The 27,427-nt window shown below is 41.5% G+C and overlaps 2 protein-coding genes across 6 annotated transcripts in view; one reads left to right on the top strand and one right to left on the bottom strand.

Annotated features, from left to right (window-relative positions):
- The window catches only part of FNIP2 (folliculin interacting protein 2), an 84,751-nt gene that overhangs the window by 43,694 nt on the left and 13,630 nt on the right, over positions 1-27,427 (bottom strand). The window lies entirely within an intron of this gene.
- The window catches only part of C3H4orf45 (chromosome 3 C4orf45 homolog), a 144,020-nt gene that overhangs the window by 102,984 nt on the left and 13,609 nt on the right, over positions 1-27,427 (top strand). The window contains exons 5-6 of one of the 3 annotated variants that reach the window (XR_007773462.1): positions 8,138-8,294; positions 11,439-11,609. The exons of 1 other annotated variant lie outside the window; for it this stretch is intronic. Coding sequence is in view for 1 of the 2 variants with exons in the window: in XM_050946677.1 (XP_050802634.1) it covers positions 11,439-11,453 (15 nt within the window). In the remaining variant the exon portion in view is untranslated. Of the gene's footprint in view, positions 1-8,137; positions 8,295-11,438; positions 11,610-27,427 lie in introns of those variants that run through there. One more of the 3 variants, XM_050946677.1, reaches the window with a different exon arrangement.

The raw sequence follows: 27,427 nt of genomic DNA, 5'->3' as shown, positions 1-27,427 counted from the left end.
CTGCTCGTCATCCCAGGCTTGCAGGACGATGTGATCCCACCACTCAGTGCCGGTTTCCCGAGCCCAAAGGCGCTGTTCCACGGTGCTGAGCACGTCTGTTACTGCCACAAGCAATTGAGTGTCTTGAGCGTCAGGCGTTTCAATATCATCGTCTGACTTCACTGTCGCTTTGCAGCTGAAGGAATAGCTCCACTGCCATGCGTGATGTGCTGGCAACATTCATCAGCAAGGTCCTCAGCAGCTCAGGCTCCATTTGTAACAGAAATCTCAGAAATCGCGCTGCAGACTCTCAATGCCGCCAAACTGCTCGGAATGTGTAGCAAAGCACCACCGGGCGTTGGAACAGGAAGCGGAAAGACCCGCACACTTCCTTCCCCTTCCCACAAGCCATAGCGCCAAAATGGGACGGGGTGCTCTGTGGGATAGCTGCCCACAATGCACCACTCCCAACAGCGCTGCAAGTGCTGCAAATGTGGCCACACTGCAGCGCTGGTAGCTGTCAGTGTGGCCACACTGCAGCGCCGGCCCTACACAGCTGTACGAACACAGCTGTAATTACCAGTGCTGCAAACTGTAAGTGTAGCCATGGCCTAACAAATTTATTTGAGCATAAGCTTTCATGGGCTACAGCCTACTTCATCGGATGCATGCAGTGGAAAATACAGTAGGAAGTCTATATAATCACACACACACTCATATATATACACACTCATATATAAACACACACACAGAGAACATGAAACAATGGGTGTTACCATACACACTCTAATGAGAGTGATCAGTTAAGGTGAGCTATTACCAGCAGGAGAGGAAAAAAAAAAAAAAAACTTAGGATCTACAAGCTATCCTGAAGGACGATCCATCACACTCTCAGATCTTGGGAGACAAGCCAGTCCTTGCTTACAGACAGCCCCTCAACCTGAAGCACATACTCACCAGCAACCACAGACCACACAACAAAAACACTAACCCAGGAACCTATCCTTGTAACAAAGCCCGTTGCCAACTCTGTCCACATATCTATTCAGGAGATACCATCATAGGATCTAATCACATCAGCCACACTATCAGAGGCTCATTCACCTGCACTTCTACCAATGTGATATATGCCATCATGTGCCAGCAATGTCCCTCTGCCATGTTCATTGGCCAAACCAGACAGTCTCTATGTAAAAGAATAAATGGACACAAATCAGACATCAAGAATTATAACAATCAAAAACCGGTCGGAGAACACTTCAATCTCCTTGGTCACTCAATTACAGACCTAAAAGTCACAATATTACAACAAAAAAAAACTTCAAAAACAGACTCCAATGAGAGACTGCTGAATTGGAATTAATTTGCAAATGGACACCATTAAATTAGGCTTGAATAAAGACTGGGAGTGGATGGGTCACTACACAAAGTAAAACTATTTCCCTATGTTTATTCCCGCCCTCCACACTGTTCCTCATACCTTCTTGTCAACTGTTGCAAATGGACCATTTCGATTACCACTACAAAAAGTTTCTCTCTCTCCTGCTGGTAATAGTTCACCTTAACTGATCACTCTCGTTAGAGTATATATGGTAACACCCATTGTTTCCTGTTCTATGTGTGTGCGCGCGTGTATGTGTGTTCCTACTGTATTTTCCACTGCATGCATCCGAAGTGGGCTGTAGTCCATGAAAGCTTATGCTCAAATAAATTTGTTAGTTTCTAAGGTGCCACAAGTACTCCTGTTCTTTTTACCTTAACTGGTTAATTGGCGTCAGGTGTCTTGATTGTTCTGGAGTAGCCTTTGTTTGGTTATCCAGGAAACAGGGACCCGCTCATCCTGAAGCTGATAAAGATGCTCCTCGACTTATGTAAGCATTCTGTTCCAGAACGCCTTGCGTAAGTCGAATTTTGCATAAGTCAGGAAAGTGCACCTGACAATTATGCCAAAAAAAAGAAAAAAGAAAAAAAGAAAAAGCTTACAGAACTTTTTCCATAAGGGTAGATTTGCGTAAGTCAGTTTGTGTATCCCAGGGAGCGTCTGTATATTTGCCTTCCACTACTCTTTTATAGCCTTCTGGTCTGAGTCCATCACACCAGATAGCCATCACATGCACAGGAGCTTTCAGCTCCTTTTGGAGAGGGGAGGAAACACCTCAGAAGGCTACAAGTCAAGTACTTAACTGCATGGAGGAAAAAAAATGAATAAAAGCAACTATGGTTTTGTAATTAAAAAACATAAAACAGCAGCAGTTCAATGGCCACATTGGAAGGTAAAAGTAGACATTAAGGTGGAGCCAGAACCCGCACTTTTAAAAACAGGACTGAATGTTCATACTTTTACAAATCATGGTTGGGTTCAGCAGGGTTTTCCACTTTTTGCGATCCTTATGTTTGGAGCTTTGCCATCAGAAATGTGGAGGCCCTCAACTGATTGCTGACTGAAATCTAAACTTTTATCTCAAATAAGCATGTGACAGTCAAACTATTTTTGTCCAAAGTGCAGTAGAACTAAATATTTGTCTCTATTTAAAACATAGTACCATAATAAAGGACCAAAGGTTTTTGCACAGGTTTTTACTCGCAAAAACCAAAAAAGTCCTCCTTCCTTTTGTTCCTTATGTTAACATATTAAGGGCCTAGTTTTAAATTCACATGAACTAATAAAATTTCAGGGGTAGATCTTAGGAACTAAGTGAACAAGTTACAACAAAAACAAACAAAAAGCATTTTCACTAATGCCAGAATGTAAACTAGCTATTTAAATGTACACTCATTTGTTATATTCCATAAAAATTACCTGAACCTGTGCATCAGCAACTGATTTTTGTCAAGAATGTAACGCTCATTTGGAGACTATACATAAATATACCACCATCAGACACAGCAATAACTGAGTAGTGGGGTGAAGGAATGCACATGGCTGATAACTGCACTGACACCAAGACAAGAACTCTTTGTGCTAGTTGGTATGATACCAATAATGAAACCTATGTATAATTAACAAGTCTCAGTAATGCTTAAAAACTTGCTAAGCCTTGAATCTGTAAGCTCTGACAGTCAAACCTCTAGGATTCAAGGAGGATGCAAACTCTGTGCCCTCAGCCTAGGTTAACCCTCTTATGTTAAGAACACACATTAAGAATGTTATAGGCATTCTGATTTCAGAACAAGGTGACCAGACAGCAAATGTGAAAAATTGGAATGAGGGGATGGGTGGCAATAGGAACCTATATAAGAAAAAGACCCCAAAATCAAGACTGTCTCTATAAAATCAGGATATCTTGCCACCTTATTTCAGAATGACTACTATGGAGACTGCTCTTTTATGCTTTTTTCAATGCTCAAATCTCTTAAGTGAAAGATTTAAGATTAGAAACATGACACCTTCTTATACTGATTTACTGATTTGAGACTTTATACAAAAAATCCTACCATTCTACCAGAAGCACAATCCAAGTGTGAATAAAATTAAGTTATCACAGACATGATTGGTTTGTTAAATATGTGAAATCAGAGACTACACTCAGTTTAATAAAATCTTTAGAAACGACATGTCATGGATGTGTAATATGGTAACACCCTGTTAAACAGAGAGATGAGGACTGTATTGCTGTGTATCTCTTTAAACAGAAGCTCACTGCTATAATGATTATGCTTTTCTTTTTGATACACACCTGGCAAGAATTTGTACAACTACAATAATTTCATAACTAAAAAGAGTAAAAGATAAAAAATAAAAACATTTCTTTGCAAATAATTCTCTCTTCAGAGCACTTTTCCCCCCTTCACCTTAGTTGAAAGCTTCTCTTCTTTTACTTTCTCCATGCTTCACTATAACTTCTTGTTACATTATTTATGTAGCTTTGACTAAGCTCTTCAGGGCAAAGCATGTCTTCTTGTCTGTCAAGCACCATGCACATTTATGGCATTAATAAATCATAACCAAAAAAAATATTTACAAATTAGAGAAGTTCTCAGACAGGAAACTCATACTGAGTTATGGATGTAAACCAGTATCTACTAACATTTGTTGTTACTCTGACTTTCACTTTTTGAAAGTCAGGAAGACAACCAAAAGAAAGACAGACTATAGCAATCCAAATCTTCTACACTCAGTAACTTCAACACTAACCTTAGCTATGCTCTATTGATGCAGATTACCACCCTGAGTCTAACTTTGGATATTGCCCCAGACACTCACCATTCAAGACATAACTCAGCATAGCAGCCTATTAACTTCAAGCCCACCTGCTCACCAATCAGAGACTAGCGATTTGACAACCTTCTTCCCCACCCCTTTTTTTCCTAGTATAAGCCAGAAACCACTTCTACATGCAGTCAGCACAAAACCCCTTTCTAGTCACCCAGTCATGTAGGGTAAATAAAATATCTAGTTCCTAAAAACCTCATGAAGGCAGGCCTGAGATCATATTTCCCATATCCTACTTTAACCTTAGGCCCCCTAACCACCACTACTTTCACACATCCTTCCAAAATCTCTAAATAACTGAGGAAGGTTGGAAGAATGGGTGCAGGCTATATCATGCTGTAATATTCCTCATTTTACATTCATATATTCCAGCAGGGAAGATTTAGTTTCATTCATTCAGCAAGGGCTGGGATTCTTCCACTAGTAAGGAGGACAGATAAAGCTAATGGAGGAGAGTTAAGGTTGATGTTGGAATCATTCTGATATTAATGTTTCATGAATTAGAGCATTCTTATGTTTCTTAATCTATTGAAAAACGTGAAAGTCAACGAAACAGTCTAATAGTGTTATAAATGAAAAGATGTTTACAATCTTAATTTTGTATTAAAAACACGTTCCAAATAATAGCATGGTTCTCCTCTGAAAATCCCCCTCTGCAATTTCAACTTGAAACAGTTTTTTTCCTTCACTTTCCCCCACCAAACTGTTGTATAATCAAATGCAACAGGCCTTAAACAACCATTGGTGCATCTAATGGGGAGGAAGGGGGGGGCGGGGAAAAACAAAACAAAAAAAACATTCCTTCCTAATCTCTCAGGCAGTCAGCCTATACCTTAGAGGATGGAGGTTTGATTTTCTTTCTTAGGTTACGTAATAGTTTTCACTTTATATAGCATAGGAGAGTACATAATTTTTACAGCTCATGTAAGAAGCTGGAATGACATATGTGCACTGAAATCTTCTAGCCACAGAGCAGCATAGGTAGCAAAAGTGCAAGCTTCTCCATACCAGGCAATGTGCTGAGGTGATGTGCCTCAGCTCTGGCCTGGATGGACCATATCTAGGGGACAAGAGTACAGCTGTTATTAATAGTCATTTTAGTTTATCATGTTGCATAATGGACTGTCAAGGCCACATAGATTTCCTACACAGAGTGCCTTTGGAATAGGAATTTTCCTGGCTAGGCAGTACAGAAAGGAAAATAGTATATCCTACAAATAAACAAACCACTAGAAACAAGAAGTTGATAGAATTTCTTTGCTGCTTTAACTTGTCCTCTGTTAAAGGGCCCAATCTTGCAAAGAGCTGAACATCCTCAACTCCTACTGATTTTTATAGGAAAGAAGGATACACACCACCATGGAGGACCAGGCTTAATTGCCCTCTCCCACGAACAGGCCACAGTTTCACAAATAGCCGTTTTGTTTCTAAATTACTTTAACTGGCTCTTCATGTTTTATCTTGATTCTTTGGACTATTTCCTCTGCTAAGTTTTGCTAAAGTGTATTTTGTGTTCCAATCCACTGGTATTGCTAGGCAAGATTTCCAGGTTTGAAAAGGATGCTTATCTAGCCCTAACCAACTCAAAGGGTTTGATCTTCCTTTCTAACGTTTTCTGATAGCAAGGCAATGGGTATCATATGCATGTCTAAGACCACAAAATTATGCTGAAGGCTGTTTTGCTATTAATGATTTTCCTCACTTGTATACACACAATGCTTTGAAGAGGTAGGAGGACTAGACAAGCACTAAGTTTTGTTTTAAAGTCTGCCCTTTCAAAGATAGTCACAGTGTTATCACTAGGGGAGTTACCCTGTACACGATCAAACCTAACTGGGTTCTGCTCACTGTTACCCAGTGGAAATCCTACACGCCTCATGTATGCTAAAAACTTCAACCATACCATCTACTGCACTCCAGACTGCATCACTAGTTTCTCACCCCTGCCTATTGAGATTCATTATAGGATCCAGTACAAAAGTGAACCAAGGAGGAAATCAAAACAGCCCATGGATTTGCCTCAATTTACCTCATGCATTTGGTCTCTCTCTCCAATTCCATGCCTGTTCATTTGTGGCTTGCCTCCTCAATTCCTTTCCACATTCTCTCAGAAATCACAGTGCTAATTTGCTGAAAGGGGGAACCAAACTCCTTTAAACAAACAAAAATGGAATCAATACATGTTCGATTTTAAATTAAATGTAAAGCACCTGAAAAAGCACCACGCTGGCTGCTTTATTTACCCACAGAACAGGGATAGCAGGGCCAGGAGCAGTGCAGACTTCCCCATACTGCCCCACGTATTTTACATGGCCATCAAAAACCACATTCAGGTAGCAAGGCAACAGCTTTTGGCCAAGAATGAACTGTATTCTGTTATTAGCCTGCTGAGGTACTGTGTCCAGTTTCCCCATCCCAGCTACACTGCGCAGCAAAAGCAATTTGAATCAATTCAAACTGGCAATTTTTAACTCCAGACATTAGCCCATTAAGATGATGTTACCTAAGCTTCTGTCAAGCAGATCTCAAATCTTGCATGAGAAGGGACTTATACATAATATGCTGAACTGAGGAGGGGAACTTCAGAGAATGCCTCTCACCAGTCTATTTTGTGGTGCTATATTTTGACAGACCGCATTTTAATGTTCTGAATTACACCAGGGAAAGTGTGTGTGTGTGGGGGGAATATTTCTTGAACGATCCAGTTTCACCCTACAGAACTGATCCATTCATGATTATGAAATCAGATGTCATTCAAACACATATGGAAAACAACACAGACACACACCCAATAGTGTCATCTCCTTGTGGAATCCATCACAAGGCACAAGATTCTCACATGACTACCATTTCCCTCCCCCCTTCACAAAAGCACATAGCTGTATTTCCACTAGGTTATTTCATGTAACACACAGCTCCAATACCGTGATGTCTGAGTATTCAATCATTTCCTAAACTTAACGTGTCTTGAAGTCTCACACACAGTTTTGTGTTTAATTGCATTTGATATATGTTAAATATAAATATTAATAGTGTAACTATCTATTGACCAATTTCACCGTTGTTTTGAAAGGCAATTTTAGGCTCATCTTCATGTAAGAGAATTTCCCCCACAACTATAGTGACATCTGGCATTGCAGGAATGGTGTACAGTTAGTCCATGTAAATTACAGCAAACTTCTGCTTTGGTGAGTTCTCCTCTGATGTTTAAAGCAAGTCTATTTTGTTTAAGGTTTTGGTGGAAGAGAAAAACCCACCCACTCTTGCATCACTAATTTCTAAATTGTAGTGGAAGAATATTCAAAAAAGAGAATTTACACTTTTTTCTGAAGTCTTAACATCATGCTTAAGGGTAATTCCTAACTGTTTATTTGTAACACACTAAAAAAGTTCTATTGGTCCATTTCAAACCCATTTACAACACAGAAATACTTAGCAAACTGTGATGCTTAATCAATTTTAAAGTACACTTTCAGTTCCTCTTGTGAAAGTAGAATGAATTATATTGTGAAAATAGAAAGGATTAAAGAAATGCTGTCTGTACCTTTAAGCAAAACTGTTGGAATGCTGCAATCCAGGTGTTAGGAATACAGACATTCACATAGAACAATTGCACCGTTTAAGGGCAATTGGTGAAGTATTAGCCTTAGATCGATAAGAGTTAGTAAGGAAGTAGGATATGCATGCTGTGCCTCAGGTGAATTTTACTGTTTTGCTTTCTTTGTCCCTTTGTCTAATTCCCGCTCTTTTATCTGTATAAATAAGACTGTTTGGGTCTTGCATGGCCACTCACATTATCTGGGTGTTATTGGCGGAGCGCTGCGCTAATAAAACAGAGTGGTCTGACAAATTGTGAGTCCTGATTCTAACTTTGACAATTTGGAGGTTCCACCGAGATGGCAACCGTCTTCACTGGGGCTGTGTGATTCCTGACCGTTTTTGTAGGATGACCGTGGCAGCTGGCACCTGGGCATTTGACCCGAGCGGTCCTCCACTAGAGCAGAAAGGCGCACAGCCACAGTGAGGTCTACACCATCAAACCTGTTGGTTCCCACTCTGTTCTGGTAGGGATCCTGGGATCTGACATCAGGAATCTGGTCAGGTAATTATTTCCGTGTTTTGTCCGGACTGAGGACTGTCCTGTTTCTGTGTCTATCCGTCCTCTTGTGGAGTGTTTGAGTCTGGGTGCCGTCTCCGTCTGAGGATAGGCCGACCAAGGGGTTCCTGTCCCCGTGGTCTGAGTGAGTGGAATCTGCACAATTGCAGCTGCACCGCACTTTGGGTAAAACCCCTGGTGTGAAAGCAAGGGCGATTGAGGCAGTAGCCTGTGGGCTCCTTTTGTGTGTTGCACTGGGCATTGCTCTGAGGAACCCGAATTTCCTTCTTGTGTGATTGGTGTGTGAAGTCCTCCTGTATTGGTAACCAGACGTCTAAGTCGGGACCGTTCCCTAAATGAACACCGGCTCATTTTATGTATTTAGGATGGGTCCAGACTCCTGTAAAAAGGGTCCAGACTCCCATAAATTTCTGGAAAAATGGTCTAGGCTAACTCAGAGGGATCCCAAAACTCAGTGGCCACTGTTAAAATCTTGGAACAAAGACTGAGTGGACGTCTTAAAGGACAAACTTGGCCAACCTAAAACTAAATTGGCTAAAGGAGAGGTTAATTGTTTCATGCAGCGGTGGCAAGAGGCAAATCATAGGTGGACAAAATCAAAACTTGCCTCTCTCAAATATTCAAATAATAAGTTAAAAGCTTTATTAAAAGCCTCCTCTCCCACCACCAGACTGAGCGCTCCCCTTTACCCTGTTCTCCAAACCCCGGATCGACCCAACCCCCTTTATACTCCCATGTCATTGTAAAAAGGACAAAAAGCCCCTTGTTCTGTTCCCCTTTGTTGTCTGCCTCAAAAACTGATTCTTTAGTGTTCCACTACCAATTCAGCAAGGAGGTGGGCTCCTCAACTAGCCCCCACCCTTCCTGGTCCCTTTCCTTGAACATTTCTTTCAAAATTGTGAAATGACCACAATATCACTCACAAATGGTTCATTGAAAAAAAAAAAAGCAGGCTCGGGCCCAGACAAGCAGGCAAGCAACAGATAAACAAACTGAAAAACAGGTTGAAAGCCCTAATGGAATAGTGTCAGGAGTAAGAAAAGCAATAAGTGCAGGCATGAACCCCTGGAACAATACTTAAAATGGTGAAATCCGAGGTGATAAAGGTGTCATTTTGGGACATAAACAAGTGATTTAAGAAAAGAGAGTGAAAAGTTAACTTACAGAGGCTGAAGAGAATTAAGCAGTTAAACTTTGTGGAAAATGTTAAAAAGGACCATGTTAAAGAGAGAGAATTCTTGACTTCTTTGCAGCCAATCTGAAGGGGAAATGGGCCCTTTTCCAGAAGAATGCCTGTAAATAATCCAAATATATATACAGCTATGTAAAAACAAAGCAGTGTAAAGAAATGTTAAGGAAAAGAAAATGTGTATGTATCTATTTGTCTATGAAAATATATAACGTTCTAGGAATCCAAACCAACACATCTGGTTTGTAAAACTCCTGTTTTCTAGGTGTGAGATAAATTGGTTTTGTTTTTGTTTTTAATGCCACTAAAAACTCATTTGACTCTTTAATTCAAAGTTGCAAAACTGACAGACTTTTTTGCAACACCCAGGTAATTACTGCTGTTTGGCTTTGGGATTTAGCATTTAATCCTGAAGGGGTAAGTTGATTATTTAAAAACATTTTAATTTTTGTAAAGAAAGACCAAGTCATGGCTGCAATAGGGCAGTCAAAATCAGGAGAACAGGGAGAGATTCTGAAGTCTTTTTGTTTGGTTGGGTTTTTTTTATAACAATAGCAGATAAAAGCTATAATGAAAGAATAAGAAATTAACAGTGACCCTCTGAAGCAACAGCAGAGGTGAGATGCACAAAACAAAAAGAAACAATGTTAAAAACACTGAGCCTTAAAATAGCTCTGTGTAATCAGACTGTCACTTTTATAAGGGTACATGGAAACTCTAAGGCCATGTCTACATCTAAAGTTTTGCAGCGCTGGTTGTTACAGCTGTATTAGTACAGCTGTATAGGGCCAGCGCTGCAGAGTGGCCACACTTACAGCAACCAGCGCTGCAAGTGGTGTTAGATGTGGCCACACTGCAGCGCTGTTGGGCGGCTTCAAGGGGGGTTCCGGGAACGCGAGAGCAAACCGGGAAAGGAGACCAGCTTCGCCGCGGTTTGCTCTCTCGTTCCCGGAGCCACCCAGCAAACCGCAGGGAAGGAGTCCTGCTTGCTCTGGGCTCCGGGAACGAGAGAGCAAACCGGGAAAGGAGACCCGCTTCGCCGCGGTTTGCTCTCTCGTTCCCGGAGCCACCCAGCAAACCGCAGGGAAGGAGACCTGCTTGCTCTGGGCTCTGGGAACGAGAGAGCAAACCGGGAAAGGAGACCCGCTTCGCCGCGGTTTGCTCTCTCGTTCCCGGAGCCCCGAGCAAGCAGGTCTCCTTCCCTGCGGTTTGCTGGGTGGCTCCGGGAACGAGAGAGCAAACCGGGAAAGGAGACCCGCTTCGCCCCGGTTTGCTCTCTCGTTCCCGGAGCCACCCAGCAAACCGCAGGGAAGGAGACCTGCTTGCTCGGGGCTCCGGGAACGAGAGAGCAAACCGCGGCGAAGCGGGTCTCCTTTCCCGGTTTGCTCTCGCGTTCCCGGAGCCACCCAGCAAACCGCAGGGAAGGAGACCTGCTTGCTCTGGGCTCCGGGAACGAGAGAGCAAACCGGGAAAGGAGACCAGCTTGATTACCAGAGGCTTCCTCCTTCCACGGAGGTCAAGAAAAGCGCTGGTAAGTGTCTACATTGGATTACCAGCGCTGGATCACCAGCGCTGGATCCTCTACACCCGAGACAAAACGGGAGTACGGCCAGCGCTGCAAACAGGGAGTTGCAGCGCTGGTGGTGCCCTGCAGATGTGTACACCTTCAAAGTTGCAGCGCTGTAACTCCCTCACCAGCGCTGCAACTTTCTGATGTAGACAAGCCCTAAGAACGAAACAAACAGTTACACCTTATGTAAAAATTGATATGGCTAATGTTTTTAAAACGTTATAGTATAGAAAGAATGTGCATTTTCCCTAGGACATGTGCAGTGTATATTGTAGAAAGGGGTAAAAAAAATGCAAATGAAACGTGCTGCTGAATTAAAATCCTATTAGGGCTCCAAAAAGAGCTGCAATAGCTGTGTTTTCTTTTTCAGATCCCTGTGTGTTAAGACAGAGTCTCTGAGCTCTGCTGATGGCTTTGAATCCAAAAGCCAAGCCTGTGTTGATGCAAATTACCTAACTGATAAAGAAAGGTGAGAACTGCCAGCACAAAAGAAGCTGCAAATAAAGAACATACCTGGTCAGCAAACAAATTGCCTACATAAAAGGCATGGTATAACAAGATAACTTTAATAGATTTGATGCTAATGTTATTGTTATATTAAACATTAACATAAATTTAATGTTAGTAAGTACCCCTGTAACAACTTATAGTGTGTATGATTTTTGGAAAAATCCTTTAAAGTAATATGGTAATGATGCTTCTCAGCTATTACCTGTGAATAAACTTAAAGCTTAACACAGCAGGAAAAACATTACAAACTTAGTCTGCTATATAAGAGGAAAAACTTGAGGTACACCACCTCATGAATTTAATAACTAAACAGTGGAATAATTTCCGCATAACCCTTAAAAAGTAGAAGCCATTAAAACCTGGCCTGCCTATAAAACAAACAACAACAACAACAAAAACCACAAGAAAATATGGGGATAATTTCTCTGTTTTGCCTGCAATCAGCAAGGGTATTTGTAAAAGAAAGGAATCTTAAGTAATAATCAATGCCACCCCAAAAGGGGTAGAAAAATGTTATTTTTGTCTTTCAGATAATCCAAAGTACTGTATAATAGGCTATGTGTATGTGTTAATTCTTGGGGAAAAGTGTTTAAAAAGTGTTAGCAACCCACCAGAAGACAAATGTAAATGTAATATAAGTACTGTTTACACCAATAATCATATTTACTATTTGCCACAACAACAACAACAACAACAACAAAAGAGTCTCAGCTTACTGTAAGCACTGTTTTAGCTGAGTTCTCTATCAAGCTTGGCATTGAATGGCAAACAGTTATCAATCATCTGTTAAAAGGCAAAAAGGTAACATAGTTCCTAAAAACAAACAAACAAACAAACAAAAACAAATGTGGAAAACTGGACCATTTATATTATACACACAAATGGGGACATGTTAAGAATTGCCACTACAGAAAAACATAACAGCTTACCATCGGTATAACATATTTTCTGGATGGTCTCCCACAACTACTGGCATACTAATGTTACTACCCCTAACTGTGTTTTTGGTTTTAAATTTTATGTGTTTAATTGAAATGTTTAAAATGTGCTGGTGGATAAAACAAATGTGTGCAAAGCTAAAGCCACAGGCCCAAATCACCTCCCAGTATTTTCTATTACGTGGACTAAATAAGAAGTGACACTGGCGATTAATAATCTTAGTGTCAAAAGGGGGATATGTAGGAGCAGGATTTTATAATGTCCCATAAGAATTAAAGTATAATTTGATGTCATCCTGCTAGCCACTTTTTTAAATAGCAGAAAGAAATGACCCCCTGGGACTACAAGATTGTTTTACCATATGCAGTACAAATTGGGCCCTCTCTTAACTCTTTGTTTTAAGATTTAGTTAGTAAGAGACAGGATTCTCTACTGTGTCTATGTTAAGTAAATTAGAAAAACATTAAAGGCCTGGGTCTCAATGTAAATTGTCTTGGTTATCAATTGTAAAACTTAGCAAGGTTTAATTTGCAATGCCTTTTTTTTTGCTCAATATAAAATACTACTGTTTGTATTCTCAATCTGTTTGTGTGAATGAGGAATGTATGCATCAGGAAAAGAAGGTGTGAAGGCCACTGTTATAGCCAGAGTCAAGGAAGAAGTAGTAAAGAGACTTAAAGAACATCAAAGAATCATTAGGTACTGCTTACTACCCCGACGGCTGTTAAACTGTCTGGCATCGCAGAGTGGATACATGCTTCGCAGTGTAAGAATGCACCACCCCCAGTGAACCAATCACCACCTCAGGACCACGCAGAGTCAATTTTGACTCCAGAAGAAGACGTAGAGGAATAGCCTGCAATACCTTACAATCTACGCTCTCGTAAGGGTTGCCGGAAGCAGACGACTACATAAAGCAAGGCCCAAGAAGAAGCAGTAGTGAACCTAGCGTCTGCTGCCTGGTGGACATAAAACTGTGACTGCAGTTCCCTCAGTTGAGGTTGTCAGAACCAGAAGGGCCCTGCCTCCAACACGCGCCTCTGGTGGTGCCTGTTCCTCGGCTGTTGGTGTCTTAAGGTCTGGGGAGACTACAATTACAATTCTTTTATCCAGCAGCAAGTGTGGATAGCTCAGACCCTTAATATTTCTAAATGCTGAGTCTGCAGCCACATCCCAGCCGACTCTCAAACTGGTGTTCCTGTCCTGGCTACCCACTCAATTCCCCAGACCTCACTGGAGGACCTTGTCCGTTTAACACAACATGGAACATTAATGACACCTGGGCAGAGGCTATTGGCATTTCCTTTATCCCACTTGGGGGAGTAATACACCAGGCAAAAAGGCTCCTGAGGTTACAAGCAGTAGTTGAAATAATGGCAAATGAAACCGGAGAAAGTTTAAAAACCCTGGCCAAAGAAACGGGCGATCCGACAGGTGGCCCTCCAGAACCGTCAGGCATTGAACATAGTGCTGGCAGCCAAAGAAGGGACCTGTGCTCTCATTGGAAAAGAATGTTGTGTGTTTATAGGTATAAACACACAAACAATACCAATGAGGTAATAGATCGCGCTAGCCACTTAGAACAAATCGCTTATCTTCCCCATGAAGAGCCGAGTTCTTTATGGAAGTGGCTAAGTAACCTGTTCAATTTATCTGGCATAGGAAACTGGTTGTTTCAGGGAGCCCTAACTATCCTGTTTGGAATCTTAGTGATTTTTGTATGCTTTCAGTTAATCTCCTGTTGTATCCAGATTTGTGTCACCCAGGTGACTGCCCCAAAACAGAGTGCTAATATGATGATTTTGAATATCACTGATGAACAAAGAGATAAGGAACGGTTAATTTGTGGAACCCAGTAATTGTTGGTCATGGCGTGCGCTTAACCAAAAGGAGGGATTGTGAAAGTAGAATGAATTATATTGTGAAAATAGAAAGGATTTAAGAAATCCTGTCTGGACCTTTAAGCAAAACTGTTGGAATGCTGCAATCCAGGTGTCAGGAATACAGACATTCACATAGAACAATTGCACCGTTTAAGGGCAATTGGTGAAGTATTAGCCTTACATCGATAAGAGTTAGTAAGGAAGAAGGATATGCATGCTGTGCCTCTGGTGAATTTTACTGTTTTGCTTTCTTTGTCCCTTTGTCTAATTCCCGCTCTTTTATGTGTATAAATAAGGGTATGTCTACATCTACAATTTTGCAGCGCTGGTTGTTACAGCTGTATTAGTACAGCTGTATAGGGCCAGCGCTGCAGAGTGGCCACACTTACAGCAACCAGCGCTGCAAGTGGTGTTAGATGTGGCCACACTGCAGCGCTGTTGGGCGGCTTCAAGGGGGGTTCGGGGAACACGAGAGCAAACCGGGGAAGGAGACCAGCTTCGCCGCGGTTTGCTCTCGCGTTCCGCGAACCACCGTGCAAACCGCAGGGAAGGAGACCTGCTTGCTCGGGGTTCGGGGAACGCGAGAGCAAACCGGGGAAGGAGACCAGCTTGATTACCAGAGGCTTCCTCAGGTATGCTGGGATACCTGCTTATTCCACGGAGGTCAAGAAAAGCGCTGGTAAGTGTCTACACTTGATTACCAGCGCTGGATCACCAGCGCTGGATCCTCTACACCCGAGACAAAACGGGAGTACGGCCAGCGCTGCAAAAAGGGAGTTGCAGTGCTGGTGATGCCCTGCAGATGTGTACACCTCCTAAGTTGCAGCGCTGTAACCCCCTCACCAGCGCTGCAACTTTGTGATGTAGACAAGCCCTAAGACTGTTTGGGTCTTGCATGGCCACTCTTATTATCTGAGTGTTATTGGCGGAGCGCTGCGCTAATAAAACAGAGTGGTCTGACAAATTGTGAGTCCTGATTCTAACTTTGACACTCTTTAACGTCATCGTATAAAACAATCAGGGATATACTTCAGTAGTTAAATCTGTGTGTGCTCAGTTGGAAAACACAAAGTAGCTATTTACTTTTTGTTGTTTTGTTCTGTTTTAATTTTCTATTTATTAACAGCTGATCCAGCTGTTTGCAGTTACCTAGTTGCTAAAGGGAGCTACCTAGACATTATACAAGATCCACCAAGTATTATGACTATTTTTGGATACCTGCCTAATACTGAGTTAACTTTAAGACAGTTGGAACCAAACAAAAATGAGGAGCTGTGATATGCAAACAGTACACTAGGGTAAACTTCAGACAGATTAAAAACTGACAGTGGTGAGCAGGAGCAGATCACCCCAGTGTATGGAAAGATGCCAGAACTAATAATTAAGAATTTTAGCAAAAAAGAGTATATGTTCACATAGAAAAGCTATATGAAAACTACAGTTAACATGTTGCCAGCTCTCTTCAATATCCGTTTGTGGTAACAAGTCATCCACTCAGGAAAATAAAGGACATGTTTAGAATCTTTTTTTTTTTTTTTTTAAATTAAAAGCTGGCTTGTTCACCAGGTTTCTTGTTAGAATTAGGTAAAAAAAATTCCTTCACTCTCCCAAAAATAGTGGCAAAGCTGCTTCCTTAGACTTATTCAGATGTCTTCTGCTATACAAAAGAGAGGATAAACTTGGATACAAGGTGACCTCTTTTGCTTAGGGGAAAATTAAAATTATATTTGTTATTCACAAGCCTTGATGTGATTTGACATAGCACTTAGTTACTATATTATTTTCCATGTGTGCATCGCTATACACTAAAGAACAGTATATTTTTTAAATGAACTAGAAGAGTATTCCTAGTTGTTTTAGAAAATGTAAAGATAGCTGAAGTGATTCTAAAGATATTAAACAGTTTGAGATACCAATTAAATTCTGTAAAAGCAGCAAAGAATCCTGTGGCACCTTATAGACTAACAGACGTTTTGGAGCATGAGCTTTCATGGGTGAATACCCACTTCGTCGGATGCATTCACCCACGAAAGCTCATGCTCCAAAACGTCTATTAGTCTATAAGGTGCCACAGGATTCTTTGCTGCTTTTACAGATCCATACTAACACGGCTACCCCTCTGACAATTAAATTCTGCATATTTATTTTAGTATAGATCACATGTTAAAAATTGAAAAATTCACCCCTTACTGCACTCCAAATGATAATTAGAGAGCGGCAAATACCAAGAAGCCTTAACCAGTATATTGTTTTCAGATCATCCATTCTTGCAGGGGTCAACAGAACTCTGATCTCAACAAACAAAGCTTACAGCTCACCTTCATAATAGCCACATGCATATTCTGAAATCTATGCATATACTCCATCTGAACAGCAACTCATTTGTTTAGATTTGAGAAGTATTTCAGTTTGCTTTAAAAACATTATTTTGAAAAGGTACAAACTGATGTTTCAGTGCAGCAAATACTGAACAAGCTGTTGGGCTAGTGATGTCTTTTTAACCTATGTCAACTAAACTCAGTAAGGTAATTTTTACTTTTACACCCAGGATGGAGGGGAGAGAGTAACAGAATTTTGTTGCACTATATCGTAAGAAAACAATACAACTTGGAACTGCTTCACAGCTTTCACTCAAGAGTTTTATTCATTGAATAAAATCACTACTAAGAAGTTATAGCAGGACACTAACCAAACTCAGTATTAGTTCATGGCCTGATCTTGGGATTTGTTCCTGGAGATGTTCAGCAACTGATGCAAACATCCCCTCATTTCACCATATTTCTCCCCTTCTCCTGCAAAATGTCACTGATTGACACACTGACATGGGGCAGGCAAAGAAAATCAGAAACGGTTTTAGGAGGGGAAGGAAAGTTTGTGCCAGTAGCTGAAACTACATGGTATTATCAAAACTAAATTTCTCTTTCAACTATTGTCATTTAGCACCCAGGTAGCGTGTATATACAACTTGCATTAGAGTCACAAATTTGGTCTGAGTAACTAAAGAACAACAAAATAACTTTGGAGTATTATGGCCCATCTGGAATAAGAGGCTTCACTTGGAAAATAGCTTTTGAATTCGTTGACTTTATGGCATTTTGGGCACATGGTTATATTTCCAGTAAAATTTAAGCTAGAACACCCAATTACCTCTGAAAATTACAGTTTAAAAAAAGATAACTGGCCTACCTGTTTTGCAACAGTGTATTGACACTGCTTTTACCGTCAGTGCTCTGTTCCGCCACAAAAGATTTTTTAGCCTTTTTAGCTGATCCTGTGTTTGAGATATTATTTTCCAGTGGGCAAGAGGCATTATTACTGTTTCTTGCTTGGTCTGTTTGCCCTCCTGTGCTGTGTGCGCTCTTTGGAGTACCTCCACACATCTTCTTAGTTCAGATATACTCTCCCAAAGCTTCTTGAAAATACTGAACACTGGCTTAAGAGATATGGCTTTAAGCGAGCTGCTTCACTATGGATCAGCATCCAGCAACCATAGACATTTCCTCTCAGAGAAGAGATTCAAGTCTTTTGTAGCAATCCACTGAGTTTCTTTTTTAGAACAAGAGTAGCATGTTCTGTCAACCATAACTCAGGAAGACAATTGCATCCAATGTAATGTAATGTAGTATTTATCCCAAATTAGACCACTACACAGAACTTTCAAATTTCAAAGCTCATCCAAGATTATCTCCTGCTTCTGTTGCTGGAGTTTTTCCACCAAGACCGGTACGCAGTCAGCAGATATTGATTTTAACTACCTTTGTTTCCTGGTACGTGATTATGTAGCTGGCAATTATTTATTTGGTCACAAGACCAAACCATATGGCCTCTGAAAGAAAGAGCATAGTTGCTTTTGCACTGACCCGCCCTTAGCTGCAAGGTTGTTCCAACACTGGCTACAACACCCTCTTAATGGCTCTCATGTGAGCAAGTGTCATCTGACAACTCTTAGCAACCACCTATGGCTCAGCACCATACTTCAAATGCAAATAAAAATCTGTCACCAATACCCTACAGTTATCAGTAAGCAATGATTAACACCAGCAAACACCCCAGAATTTTTGCACAGCAATGGTTTTACTCTGTAAACAGTTTATGTTCAGCTAAGAACCTAATACTGCTTTAAAAAAAAAAAAAAGCCTATACACATTGGAAGGGAAATCTGTTTACAGAATACAATTGATAGGTAAGATCTGGTGAATATGAGGGAGATAACATTTCACTTTTACACTTGTTTAAATATATGTCCCTTAAAAAGACTGATGTTTTAAATACCAAATAGAAGTTAAAAAATATAGTCCCTACTTTTTTTTTTAAATGACTAACATTCACTTGGAGAAACGGGTTTAGAATTAAAACCAGACTTTCGTTTTACAACAAATGGATATTCAATCCCTTCAGTGGTGCATGTGTAACACTGACAGACCCCTGTCATAGGCGGGTCGGTCAAACCACGGACTTCTGGAGCTATATGCATGAGCCTCTACTGCACGAGCTAAAAGCCATGTGGCTGTTAGCTAAGGCTGTAGACAGACACATTAATCTCTGTGTGGTCTCGGTGCCACTAGATGGTACAGAACATTACACCCAGAAGGTGTTTGGGCTACACAGACCAAGAGGACACATCTTGTTTTCTATAAGCTCAACTAACCTCATCATGGTCCAGTATATATATAATTGTCCCTTCTGCCCTTAAAAAAAAAGGATTCCACCCAAAAAACCCAAGCACTCCACACAAGATCACCATTTTCTGCTAAAATTTGCTGGAGAATACTGTCTACAAAATAATAAGTTTGGCATTTATAAAGCCCTTTTCATCCACAGACCTCAAAGCTCTTTATAAGGTAAGTATTATCTCTGTCTTACAAATGGGACAACTTAAGGGGAGCAGTGGTTGACGATGGGGGTGGATGTGCAAGGCTGGTGGTGGGGCAGAGCTGCAGCATGAGGGGCTGGATGCTCCCCTTGCTGGTCCCTCAGTGCAACCCCTGCTGCGTTCTGACTCTCAGCCAGCAGGCCCCGTCCTCCATCCTGTTTCTGGCCGGCACTGGCTGCGTGCTGTGAGCTGCTGTGACTGGTGAGTGTGGGCAAGTGCCAGGCAGCTGCCAGCTATGTGTTGCCTCTGCTGCCCACCCATCAGCCTTTTATATGCTCTAGCTCTCCTCTCCCTGCTTTGCTCCTTTGCCCCCTCAACCCCGTTGCTCCTACATATCCCCCTAGGCAGGGCGTGTCCCGCTCCCAGGACTCTGCGGAGAAGAGCCTCTGGTCGGAGTGCTTGGGTCACCAGTAACTTGACCAGCAGGCTCCTTTCCTCCCCTAGCCTACACTGGCAACACAGCACTTTAACCTTGCTTGTGTGGTTGCAGCAGAGCGCTGGGAGACAGCTCTAAAAAAACACCTCCACAACGAGTGCGGCTCCCAGCACTGGTGCACTGTCTACACTGGCACATTACAGGGCTGAAGCTTGCTGCGCTCAGGGGGGTGTTTTTTACAGCCCTGAGCGAGAAAGTTGCAGCGCTGTAAGACCCGCTGGCCGGGACGCTGGCTAGGAGGAGCTGAGCCCTGCATGTGCCAAAGAGCCGTTCAGCCTCTCTGCCCCTCAGCTAAGCTCCGGCGTGGAGTTCTAAAGTGATTTTAAGCTTGTTCATGCCCCAGCCATGCAGGCTCCACAGCAGCCCCCTGGGCAGGGACTTAGCTCCCTCTTCACCTGCCTCTCCTGCCCCCCCTAGGCACCCTCTCCTGCTGAGCCACCTCTCTGGCCAGGTTCGCTGAAGCCCCTGCAGTCAAGTTCCCTGGGCCCTGGTGTACAGTGCAACCCTAGGGCTTAACCCCTTCCTGCCTGTGCTGTAGCTGGGGGACAGGAGGCAGCTGGGTTATGTCGGTGGTCAACAGCAGCCTGGAGGTGTTAGCTGCCTGTGTAGGCAGGAAGGGACAAGCTGCTTCCAGCCACAGGGGAGCAGGGGGAGTGGAAGAGATGAGCTCTGCAAAGACAGGGGCCAGGTCATCCCTTCCCCCACTCTCTCCCGCGGCTGGAAGCAGCTCCTGTCCCTTCCCTCCCACACACACAGTGCTGAAAGGCTGCTGCTGGACACATTCTGATGTAAACCCTGGCAGAAATCTGGGGAAAGGAGCATGTGACCCTGCGTGCCCTCTACCCTTACCCACAGGTTGGTACCAGGAGATGCAGGTCCATCCCAGGGGCCCAGCCAGGCTTGGAGGATCGTCAGTTGGTCACACTTCCCCTCCCCTCCCCTCATGAGATAGGTGTACAGGAGTGTGTGTGTGTGTCAGCTCTCCCATATGAGCCTTAAAGATAGGAAGGGAAATAAAAAGAATCCAGCTACGCAGTATTTCTTTTTAACAGGGTTTGAACGTTTGTACTGCATAGTTCTGATTGATTGCCGCTGAATTCACTTGAACATGAGTAATTTTACCAGGTGTCCTGTATTCAGCACAGGGAAATATGGTCACCCTAAGCATGAAGAACTTCACTTCTTATGCTATTTGATACTTTAGTTATGCTATCAGTTACCATCATGGATCCCTAGGCACTGTGCTACACTGCAGCTTTTGAACAGTCTCTTGGAGGAACCCCAAGGGGTCTGCCTCACTTTTTCTCCGGGATAGGCCATGCAGTCTCACTGCCTTCTAAACTGAGCTACTGGACTTCTGCATCATACTATGAGCTCTACTATGCAAGTCCAGTTGAGAGAGACTCCTAGTAGATACCTGTACACCCTTCAGGGGCTAATGCACTCCAGCCAGTATTTGCAGTGACACTCAAGCAGCAATTTCAAAACAGTAGGGTTTATTAGTTGACTGGAGCATAGCACTGTAAATCTATAAGTTAGCATAGAGAAATAAAGGTTAAAACACAGTCCATTCTGGTCAGCCCAGAGCAATTCACCCGCCAAGCTGTAGTGAACTCCATTTTCAGGCTCTGTCTCTCGCTCTGCCTCCTTAGTCTGTTCCCAGTGAAAGAACCAAAAACTTTTTACAGAGCCCACACTTATTCCCCCACCTCACCCCTCTCAGTCTTTTGTTCTCAAGCTGGGGGTCTCTGCTCAGCTCCCCTGCTGAGAGTGCAGCTCCGTGAGTCATTAGAGCTTGCATTATCTCTCCAGACCCCATGTTGATCTGGGTTGGTTTCAGCCAGTTCCTGAATGACTCTATTCATTCCACCCAGACAGGGACATGACGCACACACCTGTGTCTAGAAACACAACTTTATCCTGAAAGACAACTTAATCCCCTCACCGGATTGCAATGCCAAGTATGGGGGAAACTGAGGCACACATAGGCCTAAAAAAATTACCACTTACACCAAGGCAAAACAGAACCCTTAGAAAAAACAGTTCTTTCTAGACATACACCTTCCCCATGAACACTTTTTGATTATGATCAATAAAAGCATAAGATTAAAACTTGTAAGACTGCATTTCAATTTTAAAAGACAACAGAATGTGTAGGATTTATGTTTGTGCAGCGCTGCAATACAGTGAACCACCTGAAAGTGCAAAATCTAACAACTTCAGTTATGTTTATTCCATATACAAGTAATGCTAATGCACAAAGTATTAATGTGCACTCCACTTAACACATACATACACAAATATATTTACTATGCTGGGGAGGGGAGATTAATTTGACAGGCAGTATTTTAGTGTCATACTTCCAAGATATTAAAACTGAATGAAAATATATTTTATATATTTTAGTGTAAAATAGAATCATAGAATCATATATTATTAGGGTTGGAAGGGACCTCAGGAGATCATCTAGTCCAACCCCCTGCTTAAAGGAGGATCAATCCCCAAATGGCCCCCTTAAGGATTGAACTCGCAAGGATGGGCTAAGACTAGTGGAAGAACAGAAGATGCTACCAGTTGCTCTATAAGCTTTCCTCCTCCTCCCCAAAGAAGAATGCTCAATTAAGCTATTGTAATCAAGATACAGTATCAGTGTCTCGTGCTAGAATCACAGAATGCAAGACTGGAAGGAACCTTGAGAGGTCATCTAGTCCAGCCCCACCTACTGAAGCAGGACCAAATAGAGTCAGGCCACTCTGGACAGATGTTTGTCTAACTTGTTCTTAAAAAACCTCCAGTGACTAGGATTCCACAATCTCTCCTGGAAGCCTATTCTAATACTTAACTATCCTTGTAGTTAGAAAGTTTGTCCTAATATTTAACCTAAATCTCCCTTGCCAAGAGGATTAAAAAATAAGACAAAAATAACTCTGCCTGATATTCTGAGATGCAGCGTACTCAGTTCCCACTTATGTCAATGGGAGCTACAGGTACACAGCATTTCTGAAAATTGGGCCATCTAGTTTTCTAATCTTCTACTCATATGACCTCATTTGCCATTTTGATTGGAATTGTCTGTCAAGGAGGAATATGGAGTTATAGCTTTGAATTCCTTTTTGCCCTTTCCTTTCACTACTACTGCCATCCCCAGGCACCTCTGGATTAAACACTAATGGCCAAGATATTGGAAGCATCAAGTGATTGCCAGTTTACCAGCCCAACATTTCAATAGGACCTCACCACTTCCTTTCTCTAACCAATTTTTGAAGGATGCTCAATCTGCAACACAAGGCCCAAAGAAGAAATCAACCTACAGGCAGGCACATAGTGTCCATAAACAGTGATTCAGAAAAGCCTCCTACCCTCCTGCTATAATCCATTGGGAAATGGAGGTTAGTCATTCCTTTTATATGACTATTCGTCAGTATGTCACTTGTTCTGTTTGTAGGTCACTTGTAAACCTAGAGAACCTAACTCTCTTCTTCACTTTGACTGCTTTTAAAATGGCAGTACTGGTTATGCATAATTAAACCCAAATGCAATTTCAACACACACACACACACACACCCTCTCAAATATCATGATGAAGTCCAATAGGATATAAATTCCTGTACCAAAAAAAACTGATAAATGAAATTGTTTTCAATTGTTCACTTTATTAATGTAACTTCTGTTCACCATTCACTACACTTGCCTATACTGGTAACTTCTGTTCCATATTGTAATTCAAACCCCATTTTAAAACACTCACTCCATTTTGTAAAAGCTTCCTCCAACCTTCATTTTTGCAAACCCTGCTGTAATCTTATTAGTTTAGTTTAGATGTGTGAATGAGGTATGTATGAATGATGGAATCAACCTCCAGCCCCAGCCTGTCCTGATGAGATAAAGTTCAAATTCCAACGGCTGAAGACCTAGACAACAGCCCTAAACAAAGTAAGAAGCATCCACCCTAAAAAGAAAAGGACAACAGAACAGCAGAAGGAAGATCAAAGCCAGGTCCAAGGCTGAAAGTCACGCCTGCAATTGGTGGGCGATCAATCTAAACCCAGAGGCAGCGTGACACAGCAAGACCTATAGACTTTGAATCCAAACTAAAAGCCTATAAAAAAAGAAGAGTGAGATGAGAGACTCTGGGTAACATTCTGCTGCCAACATGGAAGAACATCGGTGCCTGCCCAACAGAGATCCAGCTCAGCCTTGTGCCCAGCTTTCCTGGCCAGTTAGCTGCCACAAGCTACAAACCCAAGCTGCGAAATCAAGCCATGAACTTAAGCTATCTTCAGGACTGGTAACTATGCAGCAGCTGCAGAACACCTGATGAATGTGGGTGTGGGTGTGTGAATGTGGGTGTGTGTGTGTATAGGTATTAGGTATAATGTGTGTGTATAAGAATTAAGATATTAGTTATTAGTCATAAATTGTTATCATAATAAATGTGGCATCTTTGCCTTGTCCCCTTTAATAAGATCCTGCTGGTTTTTACTGGTCTAATATAATTGGTACAACACACACACACACGCCTCTCAAATATCATGATGAAGTCCAATGGGATATAAATTCCTGTACCAAAAAACCTATCCATTAAAGTCCAAGCATTGTTTCAAGGTTTGTTTCCTTAGAGACATGAATGAAGAATCTACAATATTCTAGTAAGATAGATTTTCTTTCCCACATCATTTAAAGAGATTAAACTAGAGATATTTGTAGACAAGCAAAAACTTTCATAAAACTTCTTGCTAAAAGAGTAAGTGTGATTCAGGGACATATACAGCAAAACCAAACCAACTTCTCTCGTTTTAACCATATACTATTACATATTGGCTGGTTCTCCTAAAACTGAAGCAGTAAATACAATAAACGAAGCCTGTTAAAAGGTAGAGAGTAGCACCAAGTATTTGTCTTATATAAACAAACTGATGTCAGATTCCACTTCACCTAAGATAGATTTCCTTCTGTTCCAGTTGTTGAACCATTTATTTGTGGTACTTTCCAAAAAACTATGATTGCCAATAAATAAAATGTTCTCTCAAAAGACACTTCTCCCCATATTTACCATGAACATGCAAAATTGTGACACACTATATAGCTGCATTCTTTTTTCTTTTACTTATTCACGTAAAATAACCCTGAGCCAGTGAACAAGCTGCTGAGCCTATCTAATCCACCTTGTTTAACTCTGATGCATTGTTACCAGTTTCATACAAGTCAGACCAGATCCTTTCTACATTAGTCACTCAAGTGAACAAGCACGTGACTTACACTGCCTCTCTCTAGCTTTAGATTTTCCACATAAGCAAGGAGTCAGTGTATTCATCCACGAAAGCTTATGCTCCAATACGTCTGTTAGTCTATAAGGTGCCACAGGACTCTTTGTTGCTTTTTACATATCCAGACTAACATGGCTACCCCTCTGAAACTCTGAGGTCTCCTTTCAAGACCTTCATGCAGAGTCTTATCCTAATCTACAGAACTCAATAGCTTGGGACCTAGATACCCAACAGAGCTGCAAAGATAACATGAAAAACAAGAACAGTGATGGTGAGGAAGTCCTAGACAAGGCTCAGAGGCAGAGAACACTTTTAGCAGTAGTCCCAATAACATAATTTCTTGCCAGAGAGAAGACTGAGCCCAAGGGTGGCTGTGTTGAGATCAAAACGATAAAAAAAAATGTTTTAAAAAGTTTGATCAATTACTAGCTCTAGTTTATTATAAATTCATGTCAACTATTTCTCAGATTTTAGTTCTGGAATAAAAACAATTTGTTGAAGAGTTTCAAAAAGTTCCATATTTACTTTTTTTTAAAAAGGGTGCAAAATACATCTTTAGGAACAAAGTCCAGCCTTTGGCCTTTAACACCAATTTCAGATTTGTCTGGACACCAGCAGCTTGACTAAAAAAAGCAGTATTTGTTCTGTTTAATGTGTCCCAATCAGCAGGAGAGCTCCGCCTCCTCATACAGTCATCCCCCTGTCTTGGGGGATGTCACTTGTTCCAGACTGAATCATGTGATCAGGCCAACTTCCAAGAACACAGCTATTAAATAAAGATGCTGCCAAGGCACATCCGACAACTGCTTTTGCCAGAAACTGAAATGGGGCAGAATCTCTTACCCTGCCAGTTTTACTGCCCATACACCTACGAACCTTACCAGCTATTGTAACAGTATATTTGATAGCAGAATTAGAACTACACACAGTACTTTTAAAGAGGCCAATTTAGCCAAGGCAGTGGAAAACAAAAACAAAAAAATCTAGTATTTTTATACTGTACCAATTCTTGTATTTTTAATCAATTAATAAGGAATAAAATAAGGAGTATCTCATAACCTAAGGCCAGCAGACAGCATCCTGGGACTGACACCCCGGAACATGGCCTTGCCTGTCCTTTCCTACTACTTTACTCTCATTTGTACAACCTATTTTCTACTAGGTAGCTTCCAAATTAAAACTCAAAAAGAATTTTTTCTTAAAATCAGAAAACTCCAATGTCAAGTAACAATACATACAGGTTACAAGTGATTGAGGACATAAAGCCTGATGCTAAGAAGTACAGAACACCCTCAGTTCTTGATGACCTCAAAAATGCTATTCAAGATCCATTTCAGTAACAAATAATGTTGGCTTTTGACTACTTTGTTTTTAAAAAGTCTACCTCCTTTATTCACCTGCCAATAACAGAGTTTCACCTGAAACAAATGAAGACATTACTTGCACCTAAACAAAAACATTCAATGCGCTGCTTCACACTGCTTCAGGTGATTGCAGTACCATCAGCTGACTGTGACTACTGGAATTCCAAATAAAAATAATACCATGATACTAACCAACAATCCATTAGTGGGGCTAGATCCTTAAGATTTTTTCCCCTCCAGCCCCAGACAGAAAGTCAGGAAATTTTGGAGGAGCTAGTGGTTGTTAAATCCCTTTGTCCCATTGATATGTTGACTTTGTGGCTGTTGGAAGATAGAATATAACAAGTAAGTTGCAAAGTGAGATTAGCACATCAGGGAAAGGGAGAGATGAGAAATGAGAATAATGTGTTTAATACTCAAGAACACTTACTGGTTTGTCTACATCGTAGAAGGGTGGATATGTATATACATATTAAAACACACCACAGAGAGAGGGACACAAACAAAAACTCAACAAAAACCAAAAACAACTCCCACCCTCCACCACAACTCCCTCAGCACGGACAGCATAATCCATAGCCAGCATGGAGATGAATGCCAGGAAATCCTGGAGCAGATGAGTTAAGTGATAACTGCAGACGGATATAGTGTCAAACCCACAATTTTCTCTAGTTTTAGCCAGAGATGTGATTTGTTCCTCTTGCTGGTTTTATGACAGTTTGCCTGTTCTGCACAGAACATTCTCCTTAACCCTTTTTTGTAAGGAGGGCTGTTGATGACTTGTCCTATAAATAATACTGAAATGTTAAGGCTTGTGAAGAAGTTAGAGGCATGTAACCAGTTCTAGGACACAGCATTAGGACTCTTCTGCTGCAACACCCTAAACTCAGTTGCTAGTGTCTCTTTGGATTGCAGAGGAAATTAGGACAATGCTTGCTGCTGGATTTAGGTCCAGTTTGCCCCAAAGTACATGGGGCCCTGACTAATTCGGATACCAACTTGTGAAACAGAGGCATGTCAATTCAGTTTTAAATAAAGGCTTAGTATCTTACCTACGAAGTTGTATGATTCTTTTAAAAGAAATGAT

Source organism: Gopherus flavomarginatus, chromosome 3 (assembly GCF_025201925.1).
Source record: "Gopherus flavomarginatus isolate rGopFla2 chromosome 3, rGopFla2.mat.asm, whole genome shotgun sequence".
In the NCBI taxonomy this organism is placed as follows: Eukaryota; Metazoa; Chordata; order Testudines; family Testudinidae; genus Gopherus; species Gopherus flavomarginatus.
The sequence above is the reverse complement of the archived record's forward strand: the minus strand, read 5'-3'. Positions and strand labels throughout refer to the sequence as shown.